Raw genomic sequence first — 26,396 nt, 5'->3', positions numbered from 1 at the left:
CCAGTGGAAAGAACAGAGGAGGAAACATTGCTTAGCAATCTGACTGCAAGATCTATATTGATTTGGCTAGGAGAGCAACTCTGCCTTACTGCAGAAATGATTGCTGTTGTCTTGAGACTTACATAAGTAGTATTGCTTAAAAGTCCATAGGCTCGCTCCCAGCAGAGTCGGTCCTGGCCTGTCACAGGTCAACCTGCATTACTGGCCTCCCCTGTATTTTTGCTGATGGAATATTAGAAAGACCAGTGTTGTACCACCGACATCTCAGGATTTAGGATGTTGAGACACAACTGGAATCTCAGTCTTTAGATAGAATTTTGGGTAATAAAGTGAGGTAGATTACCAATACCAAAGCATTCTAAGTACTTTTCAAATATTAGCTTATTTATTACTTACAACCACCTAATGAAGTTTTATGGTTCTCCCCATTTTCCAAAGTCACAGTGAAGTTAAGTACCCTGTGCAGGCTTCTGCACTAGTTAGTGGTGGAGTCTGGACTTAAATTCCTGCAGCTGGGCACCAAAGCCTTTGGTCTGAATCACCAATGGAGTCTTTTTGTTCTGTATTGAGTGTACTTTGCTTTTCATTTCGGGTTATCTGTGTCCCGTTTTGTTTCCATCTGGACTTTCATATGTTTTGGAGCTTTTTATCCATTCATTTTTCATCAGCAAAGATGTTTTGAGCTCCTGTTAAGTGTTGCTGAGGGGTCCTTACCTGTTGGGGTTGTGTCCAGCAGTCCTTGGCTGTCACAGCTTAACGTCTAGGAGGGAAGACGGATGTAGCAGAGTGAAGTCACTAGGGGGTCAGCGGGGACTCCCTGAGAAATGGGTAAGCAAGCCTGGGCAGGAGGTGTGAGGAGAGGAGGGATGTGTTCACGACAGAGGGAGCAGCCCAGGGCAGGGCCGGTGACAAGGGCCTGCCTGCCAGTAAGCCCATCACAGCCGAGCCCAGGGTTTGAGCTCGGAATGGCAATGGGGAAGGGTGTAAATAGTGTTTAAGCATTCTTAGAGGAGACAGAAAGTTAAAAGAACTGATTAACTTTACACTTCATTGTAATTTATAGGATAACAAAATCATAGAAACAGAGGGCATAGTTTCCAAACTTTTAAAAGGCATGGAGTAATAAATTAATTCAAAAGGAGGCAAGAGGTTAAAATAAAATAGATGGGACAGATAGTGCAAAATATGATCATAGATGTAAACCCAAATGGATTTGTAATTGCATTAAATGTGTGTGGATTAAATGCACCAGTTAAGAGACTGTCAGAATGATAAAAACCGACCAGCCAAACAAGGCTGGGCTTTTAATTGGTGGAGAAAAGGAAATGCAGGAAGTGGCAGGAGGTGACCGGGAGATCGTATACCCCATCTCCTCACCATTTCCTGTGCCCTGGAGGCCACCACCTTGTTGGGAAGGGCCCTGGACCCCCACTCTAAGGGCGCTGGAGATGGTTGCACAGGGAGCCAGCAAGATGGCTGTTCAGGGTTCCCACGCCTGGCTCACCTTTCTGGTCGAGGTGCAGCCTTAGCCGCAGACCTAGTAACTTGTGCCATGTGTGGCCCAGGTAGTGTTTGGCATATGTAATCATAAATACTAGACCTAGTTTTCATCGTGTGCATATATTTGATAGCCACATGAGACTGAACTCTGTGCAGGCAGAAAACTTGTTATACATTTAACTTTTCCATCGTATCTGCTAAAACATGCAAGTATATAATCAGTATTTTTTGTTTCTTTAATTCAGATGAGGTTACATCTGATGTCTGCATGAGGACTATTCTACTTCTCAGTGCTTTGGAGGTTTGTTTCCACAGTAGGGCAAAAATAAAAACCAATTCTTTCTATAATACTTTTCCATAAGTACATTTTATAGGTAGAAGAGTATTCTTTTGTACTTTGAAAAGCATAACTTAATAGCAAAATGAATGCTTTACTCATAAAAGCTCTATTAAAATATTAGTAGTAAGGTAATAAAAATAGTTTTCATGGAACTATATTTGGCAGAATAAACCAAAACAGCAATTTTGTTTTTTTGGGGTGAAAGATACTCTTGATTCTATTAGTCTAAACACCTAAGTTCCCTTGTTGAGTAAGAATGTGCTGCCTAAGATAAAACTCACTTGGCTTCATGAAAGAGCTGTTCCTTATGAATGGAAAGAATTACAGAATCCAAAGAAAAAGCAAGGCATTCTGTGTTTAATTTTACAGTATGTACAAATTAAAACATGGAGCCAGGGTCTAGTTGGATCTATTTTGCAATAGACATTTTGGAAGCATTTAGTGAAAAACAAAGCTGGCTGCATGCTGCTTCCCCTGGAGGAGCCTGGTGCTTCTCCTGACCTTATTTAGCAGTCATGGAGGCACAGAATTTCAGAGCAGGGAAAGGATCTCAGAAATCTCTTCCTGCCCTCTCATCCGACGATGAGAATAGGGCCCGCAGTGCCGAAGGGGCTGGGCTGAGGTCTTACAGCCGACTCTGGAGTGAGCAAGGCATTCGGCTTCTCCGGCTGGCTCCGACACTGAACTCTTCTGCTGGGGCCCAGAAGCTGTTCATGTTTTTAGTCTAAGTCCATCTCTGGTTACATCACCGGAAGTCTGTCAGTTTGACCTCTACCTCTGTAAGTTCTGTAGTTCTGGAAGTAAATTATGACAGTTAAAATTTTTCCTTTTAAATAGGTAATGCATATTTTATTTTAGGAAAATCAGAACACAGAAAGCAAAAAAATGAAAATGTAAATAATCTATAATCCACCTCCCTGGGAAACTACTGCTAGCATTTTAGTGCATATCTAAATGCTTTTATATGTACATTTATTCCTCACAAAGCCTCTGAGAAGGAGGTGCCACGATTAATTGGTTTTACACACGAGGGCACTGAGGCAAGTGCCCTCCTGAAGCGGTAGCACTGGGAAGAAAGGAGCCTGGAATGGCCCTGGACAGTCTGGCTCCAGAGCCCATTTCTGCACCATGGCCATACTGTGACACTGTAAAAACGCACAGAGAAAAAATGCTTTTTTATCAATTTTAGCAGCCATTTTTCTACCATCCTTCCATCCCTGTTTATACAACCATGATCATACCCATTTTTCTGCATCTATAAAAAAAGATTTCCTAATAAGCTAGGAGACCTTTCTGTCAGCATGTGTGGAGCCGTTTCATTCTGTGCCACAGCCACATATAGACAGCCTTTGTGTACCTTGGCTTAGTTAGCTAGCACACTGCTACGATGGGTGCTTTGGTTGTGTCCAGATATTTGCAATGATAAGCAATACATTATTGATTTTCTTACACTGATGCTGATGCTTATTAAGTGATAAATCGGGTATTGTATGTAAAGACCGTGGGGGAGCTCCTGCCCCACAGTGAGGTCATTAGTTAGTGTTAATGCTGTGTCTCACCCGTGTAAACATTTTATTTAATCTTCAGAATATCCCTGTGAGGTCCTTAGCATGATTATTCTGTTTTCAGTTGAGGAAACAGGCCTAGAGAGGTTAAACAGCTCTGTGGGTCATGGAGTGTGTAAGTAGAGCCGAGGGTTTGAGCCCAGCCCTCTGGTTCCAGAGCACCTGGTCTGACCACTGCCGACTGTGTATTCGGACCTCGGGGCTGGCAGATCCTCCGCTCAGTGCCCGGGAGTGGAGGGGCCTGGGCATCGGTGAGCCTCAGCGTCGACTCTCTCACCCAGAGGTGGGACAGTGCCTGTTTCAAAACAACCTTGGCTTGGCCTCAGTGTCCCAGATTCACAATTTTTAATAGATCAAAAATGGATCCTCAATTTGATTAGTATTAATTCAGTAATGAATAAGGTTGACCAATGTATATTTATTGTTAATTTGTATTTCTTTTTCAGTAAGCTGCCTTTGTTCGTTTTTTCATTGGATAGGTCTTTTTAAAAATATATACATTGTGAAAGGAATCCTCTTATCTGGTTAATTAACACATGGCATCACCTCACCTTACCTATTACTTTTTTGGGTGAGAACATTGAAGTTCGACTCTGTTAGTAGAGTTCAGTCATACAATCCAGTGTTATCAACTGTTGTCACCATGTTTTATATTAGATCCTCAGACCTTATTCATCTTACAAGGTTTGTCAACCTTTCCATATCCCCCAGCCCCTGGCAACCACTTTTCTATTCTTTAGAGTTTGCATATGAGTGAAAGCATGCCATATTTGTTTTTCTCTGTTTGGCTTATTTCACTTAGCATAATGCCCTCAAGGTGCATCCATGTTGTTGAAAATGACAGCATTTCATCTTTCTCATGGCAGAATAATACCCCATCATGTGTGTGTACAGCACAGCATCCTTAGCCACTCATTCACGGGGGGACACTTAGGTTGCCTCCATGCCTTGGCTGTTGAATAACGCTGCAGTGAACCTGGGCGCGCATCTCTCTTCCACGCCTTGTGCTCATCTCCTTGCTGTGTACCCGGGAGTGGGATTCCTGGGTTGTGTGGTGGTGCTGTTCCTCATGCTCGGAGGGACCCCTGCCCTGTTTTCCTGGCGGCTGCATCAGTTTACACCCCCACCACAGTGCCCCAGGGCTCCTTTTCCCCAAACTCGCCAATACTTACCGTGTCTTTTGGAGGATATTCTGATAGGTGTGAGGTGACATCTCACTGTGGTTTGATTTGGATTTGTGGATGATTAATGATGTTGAGTATCTTTTCATGTACTTGTTGGCCATTTGTGTTTCTTTTTTGCAAAAATGCTCATTTCGTCTGCCGGTTTTAAAATTAGATTTTGCTAAGTTGTAAGAGTTCTTTATATTTTTTGAGTATTAACCTGTTAACTAATCAGTGATTTGCAAATAGTTTCTCCCATTCTGGGGGGTGCATTTTCATTTTGTCAGCGTCCTTTGCTGCACAGGCCCTTTGGTTTGATACAGTCCCACTTGCTTGTTTTTGCTTCTGTTGTCTTTGCTTTTGGTCTCAAGTTCAAAAAAATCATTTCAAAGACTAGTGTCAAGGAGCTCACCCCCTGAATATTTTTCTAGGAGTTTTATGGTTTTAGGTTTTACATTCAAGCATTTTGGGTTGATTTTTGTGTCCAGTGTAAGATAGGGGTCCAGTTTCATGGATGGTTCTTTTTTTTTAAAGAGTATAATGAGTTCTCTTCTCTGTAAAATAAGGGAAATAGCACTCCAACATTTATAGGCATTGCTTTATATTTCCAACATAAGCATTTTTAATGACTGCATGTTTTCTCTTACATGGACATATTGCAATTTATTTGAATGGTGGGTCTTTTTCTTCTAGTTTTTTCATTACAATGCTGTCAAGAACATCGTAATATTTTCTCAGGAAATCTCTTAGAAGTGTAAATGGTGGATATAAGGAATATACATTTTAAAGGCTTTGATTCATACTGTTATATTTCTCTCTAGAAAGATCATATGTACATTGACCAGCTGTGTATTACAGAGTCCTGTGCCCCAGTAACCAATGATATTACTTGTTGTTATTAACAACAGTCTTGCTAATATGTATTTCTTGGATTATGAGTTAATGCTGAGGCGTTGTCCTTATGTTTATTGGGAGTTGGTTTGTCTCCTTTTGTGAATAGCTCTATGGAAGATGTTGACTTTATGTACAATTTTATCAACTCTATAATTCCATATGTCTACCAGTGGGAAGAACTGCCTCACCTTCCCATCACTGATGGTATTAAAGCAGAAGTTAAAGATACTGGAACTGTTTAAGGCTGGGGAATGAATATTTATTAACTTAGAATTATGAGTCAGCCTTTATACCTGTTACTTCTTTAATCTTTATGTTTTAATCTTACAGAAAAGAATGAGAGGCTTCGACAGGCCAAGTAACTTATCCAGGGCCCCCCAGTTGTAAAGAGCAGAAATAGAATATAAACCCTGCTCTGCCGGGGCCTTCTACCAGGTGGCCTTCTACTCCTGGACCATTCCATGTCTAAGAAGACATACTCACCTTAGATGGTAAGGTAGCTGGTTGAAATCTGAAGTATATGTTAATCAAAACCATGAAAATTTTAGAAAATATTTAGAAATATTCTAATGTGATACAGAATACTTCAGAAACATGGTGTGTTTTTATTTATTTTTCTGCTATTTCATTAAGAACCCTGATGTGCTGGGGACATAGAAAATGGGTAGGGATTAGGCAAAGGCCTTTTCTTTAGAAACTCTGACCTCTTCCCCTTCCCCACACCTCTGGTTGGCCTTCCTGCTGCCACCCCAGGGGCTTCAGCCCTCCCAGGAGTGCAGCCTCTGTCTTCCTCCATCCTCTCCCCATCTTGCATCTCTCTTCATGCCCTGGGAAGGGGGGAATGCTGCTCCCTCTGTTCGCTCCGTGCCAGGGCAGCAGCGCGTGGGGACTGTCTCTTTACAGTCAAGCAAAAAGACTTCACACTTTTCTTTCCCTTTGACCTTTGTTTGCAATTAGCAGCGTGGGCTTCCCTTTCCTTCTGTGAACATCAAGGACACACCGGCCCGAAGTCGAGACTGTGGGTCTGGATGTTAGAGCTAGCCGGCCTGTGCTCTCCTTTGCAGCAGTTTAAACCCAAGCCTCCCCTGACCACCGGTTCCAGACTACTAGCACCATTGTGTCTTCTGCCCCTGCTCCTTGGTCCCTACACTCTCTGTGCCTTTTATTTTTTAACTTGACATGTTATATATTAGAAGTTTGTTCAGTCTAGAATGTAGGGTCCAGGTGAGTGGGATTTTCTTTTGTTGCCTGCTTCGCATGTTCCCTGGGACTAGCACACAGCCAGGGCTTCGTCTGTATTTGTTCAATGAGCCACAGGACTTGGTGGTGGAAAGTCTGATGTTGTTTCCTAGCATTTGCTCTCCGTGGATCTCTTCCCCTTGAAGGCAGCTTTGGATTCTGATTTGGCTCTCTTGGGAAATTTGGTCAGCTCCAGGGGATTTTAAAGCCCAGCAGGTTCCAGGGCCTGAGCCAATGAGTGCCCAGGAGAAATGGATTACAGCTGACACAAAAGATTTGCATGAAGAAAAGCTCAGACTTTGGTGTGAGGCCTGACCCCAGATGGTTTTAGTCACTGTATGAGTCTGGGGAAGACTTTCTGATCCTGTTTCCTCATCTGTAAAATGTGCAGACTAGTGCTTGCCTCCTTGGGGTGAAGATGAACTCTGACATTGTACATGGGCAGAAAGTAAACAAGGACGGTGACCGTGGCTATTAGGGTTCTAGTTTCCCTCTGTGTGACTTTCTGTTGGTAAACGGAGTTCTTTCCCTAGTTGTATTGTGGTTACTGTCTTTGGCTAATGTAGGAGGCTGTGCAGTGCCGTGGTCAAAAGCTGGGTGGGCAACTTTGGAGTTCACCTGCGGTCTGGTCCTTCTGCCAGCTGTGACACTGGGCAGGAGTGAGCCTGCATTTATAAATCCCAACAAATGGCTCTAACAGCACCCTGTGGATATAAAGATTCAGTGAGTGAGTGCATAGCACAAAGTTTGGTCCATGCGGAGCACCCAGTAACTTGCCTGCTGCAGATCAACACTGATAACAGCTGGTAGAGCTGAGATAAGCCCAGGCTTCAGCCAGTCCAGTGCCAGGACTCGGCTCTGTTTGTGACTGTGCCTTCTAGAGTAGTAAAGAGCAAATGCTCATTGTTTTCCATCACAGCCTTCATATATTTAAGAGTGGATCCAGTTTTGGACTAAATTATGCCCCCTCCAAATTCATATGTTGAAACCCTAACCCCCAACATGACTAAATTTGGAGATGAAATCTTGAGGGAGGTGGTTAAGGTAGAATGAGGTCATAATGGTGTTTGGAGTCCTAATCCTATAAGTCTGGTGTCCTAAAAGAAGAGGAAGAGACAGCAGAGATTTCCTCTTTTGGGAAGCACAGAAGACAGGGCACGCAGTCCGCCAGCCAGGAGCAGAGGCCGCAGGAGAAACCAGCCCCGAGCGCACCCTAGTCTGTCCAGACTTCCAGCCTCCGATTGGTGGGAAATCCTGGAGGCTTGGTCTTTTGCTGCCCAGCCTGCTGATTCTGTCCTGACTAAGCAGCCTTGCCCAGGTCCTTTCTCTTCTCCAGTCGTTACTGCTGTCAGTCCTCCTCCGGGGATGGTCTCCACGCGCCGTGCTGTGGTTACCACTGATGGACACCTGCACATGTGCCAGTGTCCTTTCCCACAGGGGACCCGTGAAGACCTCAGGGCCCCGGGTAGCCTGGGACTTGGGACAGGGTGGTGGCGCCCGTGGTCAGCAGGCAAGTTGCCTGACCACAGACACCCGAGCTCACATCTCCCTCATCCAGCGTTTGGTCTGTTATCTTAGTCCAGATTCGTGATTTTATCTTGTTTATTTTGGCTTTTTTTTTTCCCCCTTTTTCACACTATAGAACTCACTTTTTTAGAACCCTGAGGAGTCGCTTTCTTAGAGTAGGGCTTAGCCTGGAGCAGCCAGCTGCCTGTCTTCAGCGCTGGTGTCCTCACGCTCAGTTCGTTGGCGCAGGCCACGGGAGTGCCAGGCCACATGTTAGCTCCTCACAGTGCCGGCGGTGGGAACCCCAAATCTGGATACTGGCACGGGCAGGCTCAGGTGAGGGCCTCCTCATGGCGTTCAGGGGGCCAGCCTGTGGCTGTGTCCATGCGGTGGAGAGGGAGCTGGCTGGCTTACTGTTCTCTTCTCATGGGGACACGAATCCAATTTTTGAGGGCATAATTACTCCCAAATGCCCGCCTCCAACTACCGATACATTAGGCTTAGGGTGCCAGCATGGGAGTTGGCGGGGAGACCAACCCATTGCACCGTTCCTGTCACGGCTGTCCATCCGCTCCTCCAGGGATGCGGAGCTCTCCGTGAGCTCACCCGTTGTGGCATTGCTTCAAGTCTTTGGAGGACTTGGTGTGTTGAGTCAAAATCTGACTCTAGCTTCTATTCTTTGATTGCACCTGTGTTCTCTCGGGATAGCAGAAAATATTTTGCCTGCCTGCATGAGACTCTTTACAGTTAGACTTCCATCTCCCCTCCTGTTATATGCTCTCAACATTATAATAATAGTTTACTTAATATCATTGGGGAAAATAAATTCCACTTAGTTTTCACAGGCCACAGGTACATAGATCAGTAAATCTGTAAATACAGTTGACACTTGAACAACATATGTTTGAACTGCTCAGGTCCACTAGTATGTGGATATTTTTCAGTAAATAAATTGGGAAACTTTTGGAGGTTTGTGACAACTTGAAAAAACATTTTCTTTAGCTTACTTTTAGAGTACAGTACATAATACCTATGACCTACCAGATACGTGTTAACTGACTGTGTGTGTTACCAGTAAGGCTTCCAGTCAGCAGTAGGCTATTTGTAGTTTGGTTTTTGGGGTGTCAGAATTGATGTGATTTTCAGCCACGCTGTCAGTGCCCCAGCCCCACGGTGTTCCAGGGACCAGCTATGTAAACACAGTGGGGTGGCTGGTTGGCAGAGGGGTCCTGCATCTGGTTTAGCGAGTAGCGTCCGCCAGGTCATTCTATATGAAAACAGACCAAGGAAGGCGGCTCTTCATTCCTTCTTATTTGAATCACTAAGATTCATACCTTTCTTCTCTTGCTCAGTGTGGTAAGCATTAAATCTTTATCTGAACTCTTCTGTGTTTCAGAAATGGCAGGTTCCCTACAAATCACTTATTTTAGATTCTTCTGTGGCAGTTATTTACCTCGGTTGTGCCTGGATCCCTTCCTTTTTTGTGGGCTTCAAAGGCAGTTAGGGAGCTGGGCGCAGACCTTCCCCAGCCCACTTATGGCTGTCAGATTGGGCACACAGCCCGGGGGCGGTGCTCTCAGGACAGTGGTTCTGAGCCCTTCCTCCGCAGACTGCGGGGGCAGCAGGGACGGTGGGTTGGGTGAGTCCTGCTGATAGGTCTGCGGTCCAGAGCCCAGGTGAGTGAAGGTGACTGCCGCCATGCTGAAGCAGCAGCTGCAGTGCGCTGGGCTGCTCCGTGGGGGGATGGGGGCTGCGCTTTGCCTGTTGGTCCCAGCTTGGCCTGAGCCTGCTTTTGCAGCCCTCCTGTAGGCCGCAGCCACTCGGACCTCACCAGGAAACAGACATCTTTTCTGACTAAATGAACCTGAGTCAGTGTCCTCTTTTAACGAGGAACCTAGACAGGTTCATCCTACTGGATTGTTCTCAGGTTGTGTGGGACTCTGGTGTTTAATCACCCTGCCTGAGCCTAACTGGTTGGCACGTACTCGTGAAGGAATGCACTCCCCAGGGCGTATCACTGCATTTATGTGGCAGCCAGGAGTTACTTCTTCTCATTCTTAACCGATTAAATTTCAGAGTAGTCTTCTAGGAAAAACCGATTTAATTTTTCCATGAAAAGCAGTTATTGGTAAGAGAAGGCAGTCAGGCCAGGACCATACCAGGATGTTGGAATTGAGGACGTGGGAAGGGTAATAATATAAAGCTGTGTCTGGCTGGTAGAAAGGTTCCAGTCTAATGAGGATCACAAGTTTTTTGTGAGCTTCACGGAATGGTTCAAACTGCAAATGTGTATAAGAAACTGAGGAAAGTTGGTTTATTAGTGATTGGATATATTGGGGTAAAGGAGGGCTTTTTTCTTTTACTTAACATGTATTTCTCACTTCAGAAAACCAGATGGTTAAGAAATATTTAATATCATCATGCACATACATGTATATATTTATATTTTATTAGCAAGAATAAACTTTTTACATTCTTAAAGCTATATGTAATTTGGAGGGTTTTAAAAAAAGAAGTCCCCTGTGGGCCATTCATATAGAGACCATGTGCATGTGGTATCTGCAGATCCGTAATAGTCCACCCTTCCTCCTTGAATATTGACTCCTTGTGACTAGAATTTTCAGGTTTTGGAAGATCCTTGGGTTTGCTTTGGTTTACTTTAAATTACAGGCAAGTTAACAGGGTATCAGCTCCGTAGAGTGTGATAGCCAAGGCTGATATTAATGAGAGATCCCTTGTAACAGTTTGAATATTGAATTTTCCTAAAGAGGAACATTCAGAATATCAAGAACATTTGATTGTGATCTTACACTGTCTTGCTGAAAAGTCTGAGGTCTTTTTCTTGCTTGTAAGTCCATTTCTTTGAATATCATACACTGAACAAATAAGGTGTAGTGTGACTTCTCTTTAGAAACGGCCAGTAATGAAAAGCCATCGGTATAAAATAATTTTTAATAAGGCCTAAAACAAGTCCTCTTTGTATTTCATTCCTGAGCATTAGAACCATCCCCAAAAATGTATATTAAATAAATAAATTGTATATCAGAGCTTAAAGATTAAAAAATACCCTTTTTTAGAGTAGACACCTTGGAAGGCTATACCCTTATTTCTGTGCTGTTATCATAGCTCGACATGTTGTTGGATATTTTTTCCTTTAGAATTATATTTATATTCCTCCACTGTATTTAAAAAAATTATCCTTAGTGGTGATGGGCCTTTATTTATTTATTTATTTATTTTTTTGTGGGTGAATTCAGTTCTGAGTCAGTTTACAACATTTAAAGCTTGCTCTGTAATCCAGATGATAGCAAGCTGGCAAACAGTTTTTGTCTAGTGAGCCATGAGGTGTGTCTCTAAAGAAACCTCCTGTTGTACATGATATGAAAACTGGTTTTGGGGTTATTTCAGAATAGGAATTCTAAGTTATTTGCTCAGGGTACCTTGAAAGAACATGAGTGGTTCTGTGTTTACAGATACAGTTCAGTATACTTCACGGTCTGCTTGTGAAACCTGCTTCCATGTCTGAGAGTCTTAGTCAATGAGAACTGGCCTGGGGAGCAGTTTTCTGAGTCACTAGAACGGTCACATGGTGTTAGGGAGGGCCTGCTGCCCAGGAGCGGGGTGCGGTAGTGGGCGGCTGTGCCTGCGTGCTTTTGTTCTCCCAACTAAAGGTGTGTCTCCACCTTCTTCAAGGGGACTGGGATTTCGGAGAAACTGAGGCCCAAGAAGGATATTCCTTTCGTGGCAGTTTCAGGAACTATTAGCACACGGGCTTGCCCTTCTGCAACCTGGTTCTTCTATAGACCCAGAGTGGCTCTTGAGCTGAGATAAGTGAAACGATGCCAGGGATGGTTGCTCAGTTAGTTCTCAGAGGGGTGACCAGTTGAGTTTTGGTGGTTTCGATTCAGCTCTGTCACCGGCCTCTTGGTGGACTTCTAGGAGCAGCTCCCCTCATAGCTTCTGTGATTATTTGAATGGGCCTCCTGCTGAATCCTGACTCTGTGCACTGGAGGTCAGTAACCTTTGGGAGCAGCCTGTGTTTGCCCAGTGAGTTCGTTTTCCTGAGAAACCTGTTGTTACTTCCATGTGCCGTCATCTTGGTTACTCCCTGGATCCTGTGACGGTTTTAGCAGTTAGTGGGTATTTTTGGTAAGTGTAAAGGAACCACTCCTACCAGCATTTGTGGCCATTAGCCTGTCCTTTATTTTCTAGTTTTCTGGTTGACATAGTACAGAGAACACTGTTCTGAGATGGAAGGGGCTGAGGCGCACGTATACCTGCTCAGAGTTAGAGACTTGAGCACGGTGGACGCAGGACGTGTTACACATTCTGAACGAGTGAAATGAACAAGTAAGTAGCTTTCAATATTGACTAGGTTTAATGTGCATACAGCATTTTATCACTGGTAGTCTTAGGATACTTTTATAGAAGATCTTAAGTAGAATCCCACTCTGATACGTCTTCAAGCCTGTGTGAAAAGTCATTCTTTATGGGAACGTGTTTCCTGTTCACCTGGAATGGTTTGGGCCAGGCAAGTAGACTGGAATCACTTTTTCTCTTAAGTCTCCTAGTTCTGTTTTTCATGGCTCCTCAAACATTTCCCCTGAATTACTCTCAATTGCAACATACACATAACACCCCGGCCTCCCCTCCCCAACCTGCCCGAGGGCGTCACCTGGGGCACCTTGTTGCCAGGCCATCGATTCTTTTAGGACTTCTTAAAAAAAATTCCTGCTAACTTGCATTCCATTTCAAAACTGTATTTATTTTAATATAAAAATAAAGATTTAAATGGCCACCTATTCAAGCTGAGCTCCAGAAAAATGCACATTGGTCTTGAGAAGCTGTGTGCCCCTTGGCACACTGCTGAGTAACTGTGAGGATTGATGGCACCCCCAGGGAGCACAGTGGTAGGGTGGGTGCTAAGAGGTCTGGGTAAGCATGCGTTTTTAAAAATGACAGTTTGACAGTCTAGTCTAGAAGGGTGGACTAGCAGTCCATTTGGAAAATCTGTAGTATATAGTTGCCTAATTATGAAATCCACTTTATTTCAGTGAGAAGCTTTTCCTTTAAAATAGCACAGTGTATTCCACCCTTACTGAGAGTTAAGTCAGCTGTTGCCTCCCAGCTGTAATCATGGGGATGTTTGACATCACTTTTTTTTTTCATTTTAAAAAGGGAGATTAAAATTCTTGCTGCCTACTCCCCTCATCAGGTTCTGTAAGGATTAATGAGATCATTGAGAATGTGCCTTAAACTTCCTGGAAGAAATGGGCACCGAGTGTTAGATTACCAGTTTATCCCAGGCGTGGCTTTCACTTGCTGTTAATGTTGTTCACATGTGGCTTTAAACATCAAGGTAAAGTACTGTATAAGCTTGGGGCCTGTCCAGTAGGTGTGATAAAATCCATGTGTCAGAATGCAGAGGTGGCCTATTGGCTTCACATGCTTAAACTTGCCATCCATTTCAAGAATCCTTCAGGCTTGATGATGTGCGAGGTTAGACTCTTCTCAGGGGACCTCTTATGACCTTCTGTGGCTCCAGGCCTGTTTGTGGGGACTCAGCTTCTTCAGTAACTGCAGGCTGTAATTTTTTAGAGCACAGCTGCAACCTTGTGCCCTACTTGAGTAATAAATTGTCATTCTGACAGTGTGCAGTGCATTTTCACCTGGGAATATGGTACCTTCTGTCACCGCCAAGGAGGTGGGTGCTGGGATGAGTGGGAATGGAGCCTTGGCAGGAAAGCCTGCAGTCCTTTTGTGGATGGCCCAGTAGGGGTGCTAGTCCCTGAAGGGCACAGCCAGCTCCCCCTCATGTCAGCTGGAGGAACCTCCCATGGGGCTTTGGCAGGATGTGCTCACACATCTGTAGGCAGCAAAACCTGTTACCGCTGAGTTTAACAGTCATCTAGATGCTAAAGACATTACTTCTGAGTGATGAATGAATGAGACCACTGTAATAAAGAATAGCAAAGTTTAAAATAATGTTGATATTCAGGATGGCAGGATCCGTGGAGGTGGAAATGAGCTAGGAGAAATGTAATTTTAAACTTATAAAGTTCCACTGAAGGATATTGCTTAATTGTTAGTGGATTCTAAGCAATGAGTTAGGCACATTGAAAAATAACTTTTGAACATGAATGAACCTTTTTATGAGCTGAACTTCAGTGGAGAATAAGTTGGTCATACAAATTGTTTTTTAGTGGTCTGTTTTGAACATTGCATGCTGGGATTTTAAGAAAACATTTTAGGACTGTAAAACAAGAAGTCCGACCTAAAAGCAATCCCAGCTATAATAGTCTGTTGTACAGCCCAGTGAAGAAATCTGCACCCTTTGTTTGTAATGTTATGTTTTCTTTGAGTTTCAAAAAAGGAGAAAGGGTTGGCTTGGATGTAAAATGGAGAACACTGGTGCTGAGTGAGTTGAGAACAGTTGTAGACACAGAGTCTTTTGTGCCTCTTTGGGAAAAAGCAGCCAGTTCAGAACCACGGCCACTCCAGTGGCTTTGGGGATTAAGGGAGACCTTGCCATAGAAGTTAAGAGTTGCTAGTTGCCCACGAGGCATCACTAAAGAGATCACTGCCTATACTGTGAATTAGTCCTGGGCAACCCAGTCCTTGAAATAGAAAAGTTAAGTGCCTCAGGTTTTAAGGAGTAAAACATGAGTTTTGTGCACTGTAACAGGAGATATGAATTAGAGTTAGAAAATAATATTTCTTAGGATTTATTTTAATTGAGCTTTTTTGCCGCACATATAAGCAAATATAGGTAGAAACTATGCATACATGTATTATCTTAATGAGGTATTCTGTTTTTTGCAGAAAGTGCTGAAATGCATACATTTCATATTTCTCATAACTTTTCTTTCCTCTGTACCTATTGGGAATAAATTACCTGAAGCAGGTGCCAACATCCATGAGAGAGGCAGAAGCCGATAAATGTTAAGTATGGAGGCCTACCCTGAACGTACCCGCTGGATGAGGCCAGTTTGATAGGTCCTACTCTTGCAGAGCTTCATCTTGCAATGATGTGGCCTCTATATTTTAGCTATAAGCAACGCCTTAAAATACTGCTATTCCATTAAATTTGGAGTACTATTAATAAATTATTTATACCTGAAACATTGCCACTGACCATTTGTTCCCCCACACTACCTGATTCTTATTCCCAGCTATGCTGTGTAGCAGAAATTCTCCCGAGCAAGATAAATTAAGGAATGAATCATTGGTTCTCAACGTCTGAAACGTTTTGATAGTTTCTACTTACCCTTCTGAGTAATTATGAAGACGGGGAATTGAATTTGTCTGGCTGATGATTTGCATTTGCATTGTTGCTAGTCAGGTATGTGTAAAATAAGAAAAAAACACCAAGGTCGATAAACTGGGAATCTATAGCATGCAGAAACCTCCTGGTGTGTCATGAGGAAAGTTTTGAAGGACATTTTTAGTTTTAGAAACAGATTAGGGGGCCCCATTCTTTGTGGTTTGTAATGTGTGGATTTGGTGTCTAAGCATAACTTTTGGACAGATGTGGCAACTCCTGGCTCCGCCTGATGTGGCGCTGAGCTCCTCTGTCCTCTTGCAGCTGGGAGTGATGGTGGAACCTGATCTCCAGGGCTTGTGAGGAGGCAGTTCTTAGCACAGTGCCTGCCTCTTAGTTTGTAATAACTTTCATTTTTAAATAAAAAGTTTTTTTAAACCACCTAGAGCTGTGTAGGCTAGTCAGTCAGTTCTTCAGCAGCTGGAGGGGTTGGAACTGCAGGGTGCTGGGGAAGAGCTCAAGCGTCAGTTTGATAGTCGAACTGGAGTAACTCCAGGCCCATCTAAGAATGATCTTTTTACTCAGTAAAAAAATGCATCTCACTGGAGATTTATTAGTGCATTAGCAGGGTTGTTTGCCATGTTTTCCCAAAAACAACATTAACCTTCTCCACTCCTCCCCACCAAATATTTGCTCTGTGTCCATATCGTCATATATTCCCAACTTTAAAGCAAACCAAAGGTTTCTAAGTTTTTAAATGTTGGAGACACTTTTTAAGGGGATTCCTGATGGGCAGGACAAGGTTTTAAGAATCATAGTTGACTGGTCTCCATTTTGAGACTAATACATAATTTTTTGCAAAGTGAAAGCCGGTGTTAGAGATTTTATGATGTCTCTTATGTGCTTGAAGGAGTGAGCTCCCGGGCTCCAGGGACTTACAGCTGAATAAGTCAGGGAGGTATGTAAACCAAATAATACAGAAAAACAAATGTAGTAAGTGATAATTATAATCCTAATGGCATCGGCTAACATCTGTTGGACACTAACAGTGTTCTGGAGTCAAAGCACTTCACATATATTATCTTCCTTTATCCTTGCAAAAACTCCATCTTCCAAATGAAGAAATTATATTCATATGTTTTAATCTTTCTCAATTTGATGGGTAAAAATTGGTAATGGGTTTCAGCATGTATTTCATGGTTACTAGCAAAGTTGAACACATTTAATGTATGCATTAAATGGTCATTTGTGTAAGATAAATTCTAGCCAGAATAAGCAGGCAAAGAGAGGCAACAAAGGGCCAGGTAATTTATTTAAATACCCCTGGGTGAGGTTCTATGGCCTTCTTGCCTGAGGCCAGAGAGGTCAAGTCCGGTTAGGGAGGTGGGGGGTTTATAAGGGATTAGGAGGGGGAGGAGTGGGCAAACTATCTTAGGGGGTGTTGAGAGGTATTATTGGCTAAAGGTGACATAATAGACAACTAGAAACTTTTTTCCTTCCAAGAGGGAGGAGGCTGACATCCGGGTCCCATTTGGCACATCAGGATGGAAAGCTGTCCACTTTCCATATACGGCATGGACTTTGGGGTCTGGTCTGTTCTTCCCCTATGGCATCTCTCTTTTCTGTTTGCATGTCCTTGTTTTTCCTTTCTCCAGCCTAACAATTTGTATTTATATTTCTCAGATTGTTTCTAGCTTATGCCTATTTGTTGGGTTTATCTTTTTCTTATTGATCTGTATCTTGGATATTTAAATACATGTTGCAAATGCTCACTCGTCTGTGCTCATTCTTTGTCTTTGTTTGTTGTCTTTGCTGTGAGAATTGTGGTTGTCGTTCTTGATTTTTTGGTAGTGTCTGCTTGCCCTTAGCCCTTCTCCTTAATAAACTGTTTAGAATCTTGTAAGAGTTAGAAAAAAACAAAATTTCCCCCAATTGTCCATTTGCAGGAGCCTTGAGGTGCTTCCCTGAAATAAAGTATTGTAGGTTTAATTGTGTGGACTGAAACATACACACTTTAGTCATGCTGAAAACCTTCCTTCTGGGTTCTAAGTAGGTTTGCTGCGTTATTGTGTTCCACGTAAGGGAAGTGTTACACTAATAAATAGCACCACCTCCTTACATTTTTAATTGATATGCTCTTGACTAGAACGTGATTGTTCCCAGTTCCCCCAAGGAAAAGTTTGGGATCTGTAGTCAGATCACATTAGTAGTCATTTTTCATAAACTGAAGTGAGCTGCCAACCTCAGTTAACCAGACTTCAGCAAATGTCTAAATAAAATGTAGAGGCAGTCTCTGACTTTTATATGTGAACCCCAAAAGCTTATTTATAATTAAATTATTTGAGACTGCCATTCTTTTCCAACTTAAACAAGTCAGTTTCTAGGTGTCCAGCAAGCCCAACTAAACATTCTTCAAATTAATAATGATTAGTAAAACGTTGGATATTGTTTGCACTCAACCTAAAAAATACAGTTCATCACATTATTTTTACATTCCAATTTCAGACATAAGAAGGAAAGAACAAGCTGCTGTTCCTCAGAAGCTCTGGCAAACAGAGCCGGGGGCTTCACAGGTGGTGGGTGGGGAGAAGGATGTGTAAATGCCTTTAAAACTGTGAGTGAAGATGCCGCTGGGTGAGTGATTTATCCTCCCAGTTCTGTGTTTCAGAGCAGAGGTAATTTACACTCATTCTTTAAGTCATGCATTGTCTGCTGAAGATTCAGCATTTTTGACAGTGACTTGCCTCAGGGATATTTTCCGTATACTGTACTTTTACATTGCTTAGGTCCAAAAGCACCTTTATGGCTAATGGTATTGTTTTCATGCAAGGAACAAATCTAAAACCATTGGTAATAGCAACCAGCAACTTTAACATCAGTTGTAAAATACCCACAATCAGGCAGAAATCCTAACAGTGCATTTTCCCAGGTGTTCGTGGTTATAGTTTGTGTTTAGGGATGGTGGAGGTGGCCTAGGGGAGGGGCTTTGTTCCCCGCTGTGAGCTGTCCTGTCGTTCCTTAGAACCTTTGAGGGTGCAGTTTTGTACCCATCAGAGTGCCAGAACGGTAGCTTTCATACTTTAGCATGTGTAAGAATCAGCTAGAGGAGTTAGGTGAAGTCCAGGTTCTCCAGCCCCTGTTCAAGGAATCTGGTCCAGTAGGCCCAAAGCGTTTTATCCACAGGCACCTGGGCTGTGGCTGCAGGTGGGCCCTGCAGCAGACAGCTGTCTAGAATACAGCACTCCTGTGCGATGGGCCTCAGGCCTGAGCCATCGAAAGCAGAGCCAGGATTGCCTGCTCCTGTGGGTGTGGCTGCTGACCCCCGTGGGGCACCAGCCAATGCTGCCAAGGCCTTCACGTTCCTGGGGAGGTAATCAACCAAATGGGACCTAAAGGTCCTGAAAGAGTTATTTATTTTGAACATGATTATGTAGGCAGTTTGTTTCTGAGAAGTTGACTCTCTCTGGCTTACAAATGAATAGTGGTGTCTCTGTGAAAGCTAAAGCATGTCAGATGGGGACTTGGTAGTATTTGGGCAGTGAGATATCCCAACAGTGCTTCAGTTAAAGAACAGAGAGAGCGAGTCTGTGCATACTGACTGCCCCACAGCACTTCCCTGAAGCTGGGATGCTGAGAATGTAGGAGGAGAAAATCAGGCAATTAGTACATCTTGTCTGGTCAGGACAGTTTGAAGAAAATGACTTTACTGGTAAGTAGCAGGGTATTAAGCACTCATATATATATATTCATATATATATATATATATATGAATATATATATTCATGTTACTTTATCATTTTGAATTAAAAAATTTGATTGAAGCAGTTCATCAAAACCATTGATAACAGTGTGACTTGTCTGAAAACTGGCTTGGAATTTTTTGTGAAATTTTTGTTTTGTTCTCTTTGGTGTGCTTCCTTACCTTCACACATGCGGGTTTTATAGATAATTTTACCTCAGCTCATGCACATTCCTTTGTAACTGGCATCTGTTAACAGCTAGGAATGAGATGCCTGGTATAATCTATTCAGGATTTATGTCCTGCCGGCAGAACCAGATGACTTCCAGGGCGGGTGACCTGACTTTTCTGATTTTCTTTATGATACTGAACTCTTGATCATTTGGTGTTTGTTTTTCAAGAGGGGTGTCTGTTGGAGAGATTTTGTTTTGTTAAATTTAGGTGGATGTCTTGCCAGTGGGTTTCTGCCCTGGGCAAGTTCACTATGGATTCAATGTGACCAAAGAAATTGACAGCAAACGTTCTTGGGGTGAAAGGGTTATACCCAACTTTATTTCCAGGTGGCAGGTCAGTCACTAGAATCCCATTCACTCAGAGCGAGTCTGCACGCAGCAAGCCGGTCTCTGCCTCTGGGCCCCTCTGTCTGCACAGCCGTCCTCTGGGCCTCTCTCTCTGCACAGTCATCTAGCACAGCCGTATTCTGGGCCTCTGTCCTCTGCACTGCCACCACTCCAGGCTCTGCTCTGCTCTCCTGCAGCCTTGCAGCCCTGCCACTGTGTCACCCAGAGCACTAGGCAGGGCTCTTTGTATAGAGTCACGTATTGCCCACAGGTGTACAATTAGCTAGCTAGTCAACCAGGGCCAGATGAGAATCCTTAGAAGTCACAGATTTGGCCTTTCTGTTACCCCATTTGTCTCCTAGCCATTTCTGGGCTCTGTACTCTTAAGAGGTTCTCTGTCCCAAGGCGACTAATTGCTGTGACTGCCTCTTAGAGTGCCTGTCCAATTAGGGAGTGAGGCTGCTTGTAGCGGAATTGCAGATTCCCCAAGTGTGAGTTGGGCCACCTCTTCGTCTCAAATATCCTTGCTTCTCTGCTTGTTTATATGCAGGCAAATGTCAAATACCTTTTTAGAGGCAAAAATGCTGCACATGACAGGATTTGAATCTCTACAGCCAGATGAACTGAAGGAATTAATGGCTTTGTTGGTTTTCCAGTAACACAAATAAATATATTTGGATGAACTGCATTAACAAGGAACAATATCGGTGGAATAACAATTTCTTGTTAAGTCTTGTGATTATTTCATTAACAACTCATTTGTATTTGAAAGCACCAGAAATGTACTTATGGAAAAATATGTGTGAACTCATGTGATTTTTTTTATTAGATATAGAAACAAAGTGTATTTATATATGTATTTCCTGTATGTCTGTATTAGTCTCCTCTGGCTGCTGTAACAAAGTACCACAAACTCGATGGCTTAAAACAACAGAAATTTATCACTTGTAGTTCTGGAGGCCAGAAGTCTGAAAGGAGTTTTAGAGGCTAAAAATCAGGGTGCCAGTGAGGCAGTGGGTCCTCTGCAAACCGGGGAGGCTCAGTTTCCTTACCATTTCCAGCCTTCATTCCTTGCCATTCGACCCCTTCTTCCATTCAATGGCAGGTCATCTTTTCTCTTACTTTGCTTTCCTCTGACTTCATTTTCTATCGTAAATCTTGCCTATCCAAGTAATATCATATCTAGAAACTTCATCATATCTTCAAAGTGTTTGCCATTTAAGGCCACATCCACAGGCTCTGTGGATTAGGTTGTGGGCATCTTGGGGGCCCTTGTTCAGCCTGCCACCCTAAGTGTATGTGTGTGAGCACTGAGAGGAAGAAAGAAAATAGTGGGTTATGACCCACTGAATTCAATCCATACTGATAAAAATAAAAAAAAGTTGTAAGTTAAAAGTTTGATGATGAACAGGATATTTACATAATTTCTAAGTATATTTCCACTGCATACTAATGAATTACAAAGAGACAGCATTGAAATTGGCTGTGGAGAAGCTTGGCAGATCAAAGTGAATATGATAAGTCCTGGAACAAATTGAAATTGTGATGTTCCTGTCAGAGATGTGTAATGTGATTTTAATTATGAGGAAATACAAAGACAAACCCACACTGAAGAATGAAATAATTGGCCTGTAGTTTTCAAAACACATCACAGTCATTAAAAATACATATAGTCCATGAAATTAAGGACTGTAATATAATATAATAGTGGGGTCTAAGTGGCCAACTGGAAGTTGGAGGCTTCAGTGTAGGAGGATCTGGTTAGGCCATGTATTAGTGGTCCCGGAGTTAATTATTTAGGACTTTCTTCTTGGACTGGTTTCATTCTTCAGAGAAAACTCTTCAGGTCTCCTGCCTGCAGGGTGAAGTCTAAGATGCCAGCATTCCTTCCTCAGGATTGGTGGGAGAAGTCTAAGCATCTTAACATCCAGCAAACTTCACCCGTGCCCACTCTGGTATCCTTGTATCAATTATGCCTGGTGTGCCCCAGGCCAGAGATGTTCTCTGAAAAATCTCAGTGAATAAAGCTTCATTCTATGGCCTGGGCTGGGAAGGGACAGTTGCCCAGTAAAGTAGAGGCAGGGATCTGGGGTCTGACTATGTGCCAACCGTTACTTTTTGCCAATCCTACTAGTTTCAGCCACTCGTTTCCCCACCTTCCCCCTTCTTTGGCCTTTGAGTCTTCTGTGGTGTGACTTGGGTTGGTTCTGTTCCCTTTAAACAGGACTGAAGTTACCTGTCATCTTTAACAGCTTCCCTTTTGTTCTTAACTCTTCCAGCATTCCCAAGTGCGCTAGCTGGCTGGGCTGCCAGGATGAAGTACCGCAGGCTGGGGGCTCACACGGCCAGAGAGAAAGTTTCCTCATGGCTCTGGAGGCTGAAGCCCGAGGTGGAGGTGTTGGCGGCAGGGGCGGTGTCCAGAAGGCCTCCTCTCCCAGTGTGCTCACATTTCTTCTTTGTGCCTGTGTCCTGGTTTCCTCTTGTAAGAACACCAGTGGTGCTGGATTAGGGCCCGCCCTGCAGACCTCGTTTAACTTTATTACCTCTCTAGAGACCCTGTCTCCGAATGCAGTCATGTAAGGTCCTGGGGGCTAGGACGTCCACATACGGATTGGGGGACACCGTCCAGCGATCCAGCCCCTGCCTTGGCAGCGTCGGCACTAGGCTTCCTGGCTCTGCCCACCCTTGAGCTGGCACACGGGCTGCCCTGCTTCCTGGGGCCTGACCTCTGCGGGCAGCTGGGGGCGGAGAGGATGAGCAGATCAAAGTGGAGTGTGAATGTTGGGGCGAGTGATAGTTTTCAGGGAGTTGCAAAGTATTATTTTTATAGTCTTTAATTTAGCTTTTAGTCCTCTCTGGCCTAAAGCATTTTTTTATACTCAGTTCTGACTGATGAGGGGACTCTCATGTCCTCTGAACATCACACAGGCAATGAAACGAAGGTGCATGCCCTCCTTCTCAAACTGCTCTCGAACCCCCGTGTCTGCCCTTCCTCTGGCTCAGCCATAAGTTACTTTTGCATCTAATGCTGACTTGCAGCTTTCTGTTTTTCTCCTCTCGATTTATTATAGCTAGACAGTTAAAATAATTACATCAGTAGTGTTTCTCTTGTGTCTAAAATTGTTAATCAGAATCAGTAAGATCTTGAGAGTTGGATAATATAGGTGGAAATTCTTTGCAAATTTGGAAAGCCACGTAAAATGTAAGGTTGGGATCTTACTCTTCCCGCCATTTGATGGTGGACTTGCATCTTTCAGTTCAGGGCACATTTGCAATCATGTCATTATAATTTTATCACAAGGAAGAGTTTTATGTTATTCCTCCTCCCTAATGAAGTATCTGTGAAGGTGGTTCAGAAGTGTGAAGAATCTTTGTGTTTTAGAATTAGAAGAAATCTTAGAGATGAATTTGAATAATGCTTGTTATCAGTAGGGAAGCTGAAGTCCAAAGACTGAGCCTTAAAATGAGCTTTGTTGGAAGTCCCACTGGGTAAGAGGATGATCTGACAGTCAGTTCCTTTGCTCAGGTTACTTCCTATCTCATGCTTCTTAGTGACATTCATATCTCTAAACTGACTGTGATCAAACAAAAGAATAAATTTTATTCAGTATTACAGAAAGAAAAAGCAGTGCTTACATGGATCTTTTATCAAGTTGATTGTTTCAAATACAATTTTTCAAAGACCTGTAAGATTCGTAGTAGAGGTGGGTGCAGATTTGTAGACCTTGGCTTGGAAAGCAGACACACCCTTGGGGCTTGCAGCATAAGAATAATTAATGCCAGTACAGTGGATTTTGTTTCACTGGGCAAGGTGGGCAGTGTTAGTTAGCTTGGGCCTGCATGAATTTTAGGGCCCTGCAGTTGCCATAGGACAGAGTGCTTTATTTGAGTGGAGCCCTTTGGTGTATTTTACTGCTGGGTGGAGTGTCCCTTTAGAAGGCATTTCACTTCTGTGAAAGTCTGGATGTGTTTTGAATACTACTTCACTTCCAGTCTTAGCACAAATGTGTCTTATGGACCAGTGTCAGCATCTCCTGGGAGCTTTATAGGAATGCGGACTCTCAGGCCCCACCCCAGACCTGCTCAGTCTGTAGTTTAACAAGATTTCCAGGTAATTCACATAGACTGTAAAGTATGTAAAGCATTGGTCGAGAGCAGTGATTCACAAAATTTACTCCCTGGACGATCAGTATCAGCCTCACCTGCAGAACTGTTAAGAAACGCAAATCCTCAGGCTAGTCAGCCCAGACCCATGGAAGCAGAAATCCTGGGTGAAGCCCCTGTATACGTTGTGAAACCTTGTAGGTGAGAGCCCTCTAGATGATGTGTTTCCAACAGTTTTGATCACGACTCAGAGTGAGAAGTATATTTTACAACATGGTCCAGTGCACACACTCACATACTTATGTGTGCATGTACAATTTAGGAGTTCATAAAACAATGCTATCTTACTGTGTGCTATCATCTCTGTTCTTTTCAGGTTCATTCTGTTACATACGTGTGTGCATAAACTCATTATATAAAAATCTGGCCATGACCCACTCTGATGCCACAGCCACTAATGGGTGATGATCTGCAGTTTGAGGAATGGAGCCATTGGGCAGGGTCTTCTTTTGTGCCATGGCCCCTTTTGACATGAAAAGCTCTGATTCTTGTGACAGAATACCGTGTTTAAGTGCACACCATAATACACACACAGCTGCAAAGGAAACGAATTACCCTGGCTGCCAAAAATGGTCATAAATGTATGATATGGTAATATATTGTCTTTCTTTGTTCATAGTAAGGTTTAGTGATGGGTCTGAAAGTGTGGCTTCTGTTAGTGACAGTTACAGTTGCTGATAATCATGTGGTGGCTTGTCACATACATTCATATTTGAAAAAAATGCTAAATTTCAGCTTAAGGTAAGTGAAAATAAAGATGTAGTATTTTTCCCCATCTGACTTCAGACTCCCAGGCCTAGTTGGCAGGCTCCCCTGGGCCTGAGGTTAAGAACCTTTGCTCCAGAGGAACCTTCAAAGAATAGCTCTGAGGCTTTGCATGGAGATGTGCGCCAAAAGTGACCTTCCTGGGATTCCTTAATCTGGTGCTTTGTCAATGGTATCTTGTTTTCTAGCCCCTTGGTACTAGATCCCCTCTTTAGAATTTTCTTGGCCTTTTTTTTTGCTGAGGCCTTGGGATGCCACCTGGAAGCCCAGACCCCAGCTGTTGGTACTCCTTCCCCAGCCTCCCCACGTCAGGACACGCACCCAGCTGCTCAAGCCAGATTCATGGGAGTCTTCTCTGGCTCTTGGGTTCTGGATTCAGGATTAAGTCTGGATCCACAGTGTACCAGCTGTATAACCTCGGACAGATTACTCACGCACTCGTTGCCTCCTTTTCTCTTCCTACAAGACTGGGATGCTAGCAGGGCCCACCTTGTAGGCTGTCCTGTGGGCTGCACTGGAGCACCACCGGGCCTGGAGCAGCTGGGTAGTAATGTTACCCATGTAATTATCCATGATCTCTCCCTCTCCCTTATTCCTTAGAGCCAGCTTTTCAGAAAATTTGTATAGATCCTCCCTACCAAAAATGTTTCAAATTCATCTACTTCTGCCATATTCTGTTGCCACTATCCTGCTCTAAGTGACCGTCCTCTATGCCACTGGGACCCCTACTGGTGTTTCTGCTCCCTCTTGATTCCAGTCCATTTTCCCTGTAACACCCATATGATATTTTAAAAGTAATAATGAAGGATCTTTTAAAAATGTTCATGAATCACCGATGTTTATTTAAGGTCCTTGAGAGGCTTCTGATCAGGCCTTTCCTTGAGCTGTGCACCCTGTGTGTTCGGCCTCTGCTGCCTTCCCAGTGTTCTTTGCTGCTGGGCTCTCCTCTGGGCATCTCTGGATTTGCCCAGGACTCACTGTTTGAGACCAGACTGACCTTCTCTCAGCTATTTGACAACCTAGTTCTTCCATGCTTTAAGGCCATCATTGCCTGGGACCTTCCCTCTGCCTAGGTGAGTGTCTCTGCTCTTCCCCAGGCTCTCCTCCTCTTCGTCTCTGCAGGTGTTAGCTCTTCAGGGAGCCGTCCCTAACCACTGTGTCTAAATTAGGGCACCAAGTTCCTCTTTTATCAGCCTGGAGCACCCTAAATTAAAAAACTTAATATTTCCTCTCTACTGGGAAAAAGGATAATTAACCACCTGTGATTATCAAGCATGTAGCACCAAGAGAAATGTACACCTTTTCCAAAGAGATAAATTCTACAATTTTAACATTCATAATTGACTGTAGAGTTATTTTAAGAAATTGCGGTCGCAGAGTCATACACACTAGCTCTTCAACGGTGATATTGAGCAAAGAGAGGCCTGCCCACAGAACCTGTCTGCAGTGGGATGGTGGAGTTGAGCATAGTCCAGTCGTGCTTTCTTCTCTGTCAGTCATTTCTGCCCCCAGGATATAATATCATAGGGGTCATAAAATTTCCCTCTGTGAAGTAGTTGCCTGGTCACTGATTCTCTCTCCTACAGCAAATGGACAGCTGTTGCTCAGACGTGAGAAAAGACAATGTCTCATAATTACAGGGTGGAAACTGGCATGGGTGATGTCTGGATCCTGGTTAATTTTTTTTTAATTAAGGTATC

The 26,396-nt window shown here is 43.5% G+C and overlaps 1 protein-coding gene across 11 annotated transcripts in view; it reads left to right on the top strand.

Annotated features, from left to right (window-relative positions):
• Positions 1-26,396, top strand: part of PSD3 (pleckstrin and Sec7 domain containing 3) — a 429,070-nt gene that overhangs the window by 30,280 nt on the left and 372,394 nt on the right. The window contains exon 2 of one of the 11 annotated variants that reach the window (XM_073218762.1): positions 5,793-5,953. The exons of the other annotated variants lie outside the window; for them this stretch is intronic. Within the exon in view, the coding sequence (XP_073074863.1) occupies positions 5,951-5,953 (3 nt within the window). The 5' untranslated portion in view covers positions 5,793-5,950. The remainder of the gene's footprint in view (positions 1-5,792; positions 5,954-26,396) is intronic. 11 annotated transcript variants of the gene reach the window in all.

This window comes from Manis javanica, chromosome 12 (genome assembly GCF_040802235.1).
Source record: "Manis javanica isolate MJ-LG chromosome 12, MJ_LKY, whole genome shotgun sequence".
Classification (NCBI taxonomy): Eukaryota; Metazoa; Chordata; class Mammalia; order Pholidota; family Manidae; genus Manis; species Manis javanica.
The sequence above is the reverse complement of the archived record's forward strand: the minus strand, read 5'-3'. Positions and strand labels throughout refer to the sequence as shown.